Here is a 1,049-nt window from a genome sequence, read left to right on the forward strand (position 1 = left end):
AAGAGCCTCGTCAGCAAAGGCACCCTGGTGCAGACCAAGGGCACCGGTGCTTCCGGCTCCTTTCGCCTCAGTAAGAAACCTGGAGAAGTGAAAGAAAAGGTTCCCAGGAAGAAAACTGCAGCCAAGCCCAAGAAGCCGGCAGCTAAGAAGCCCGTTGGCGCCGCCAAGAAGCCCAAGAAGGCAGTGACAGCGAAGAAGAGCCCCAAGAAAGCCAAGAAGCCGGCGGCCAAGAAAGCAGCCAAAAGCCCTAAAAAGGCGACAAAGGCTGCCAAACCTAAAAAAGTAGTGGCAGCGGCGAAGAGCCCAGTGAAGGTGAAGGCAGTGAAGGCGAAAGCACCAAAGCCGAAGGCAGCCAAGCCGAAAACAGCAAAGGCGAAGAAGGCAGCCCCCAAGAAGAAATAAGGCCCCTGTGGAAGAAAAGTCGTCTACCGCACCTAAAACCCAACGGCTCTTTTAAGAGCCACCCAAATTTTCTCGAAAAGTGCTGAAATAAGATTTGTTTTCAAATACTTTTGGTATACTGTGTCACGCATGAAATCTCATAAAGCACATGGCCATGATTGCACCCTGAGATGCTGCGTTAATCGTTACCTTCCGACAAAACGTTCAATCCTGTGGATTGTGGATAGCTTCAGGGCAGCTTAAGTACTCAGCTACTTAAGGATCTACCGTGGCCGTATGACCGGTGCTTAACACTTTCTTTTCCGCACTGTGCTAGGCTACGGTAAAGGGGATGGAGGGCTTTCTTTAAGTGGAACAGATGGATTTATTAAATTCACACCATCATTAACGAAAGAGCTTGTAAATGCTGTTACAGCATTTACCAAATCAGTCATTGATATAAAACCATTCAGAAAGCACTACTGACATTAGGTAAATATTTTTCAAAATCGCTTAAAAGCAATTTAGCTCTCTAGTGATGCTGTAGGTGGCTCTGAAAAGAGCCTTTGGGTTTCTGTTGCTTAAATTTTCCTGGGCGTTGTTCTTTGGCGCTTACTTGGCTTTGGCCTTGTGGCTGTCGGTCTTCTTGGGCAGCAGCACGGCCTGGA

The 1,049-nt window shown here is 48.0% G+C and overlaps 1 protein-coding gene across 1 annotated transcript; it reads left to right on the forward strand.

Moving 5' to 3' along the window:
• Nucleotides 1-3: 3 nt before the first annotated feature.
• LOC113979281 (histone H1.10-like) lies at nt 4-507 on the forward strand (the record flags this gene model as incomplete). Its single annotated transcript, XM_027706723.1, has 1 exon — nt 4-507. A coding segment is annotated over one exon (399 nt), but the record flags the coding sequence as incomplete, so codon positions are not given.
• Nucleotides 508-1,049: the final 542 nt, after the last annotated feature.

Source organism: Neopelma chrysocephalum, unplaced genomic scaffold, assembly GCF_003984885.1.
Source record: "Neopelma chrysocephalum unplaced genomic scaffold, ASM398488v2 Primary Assembly neopelma1_65159, whole genome shotgun sequence".
NCBI lineage: Eukaryota > Metazoa > Chordata > Aves > Passeriformes > Pipridae > Neopelma > Neopelma chrysocephalum.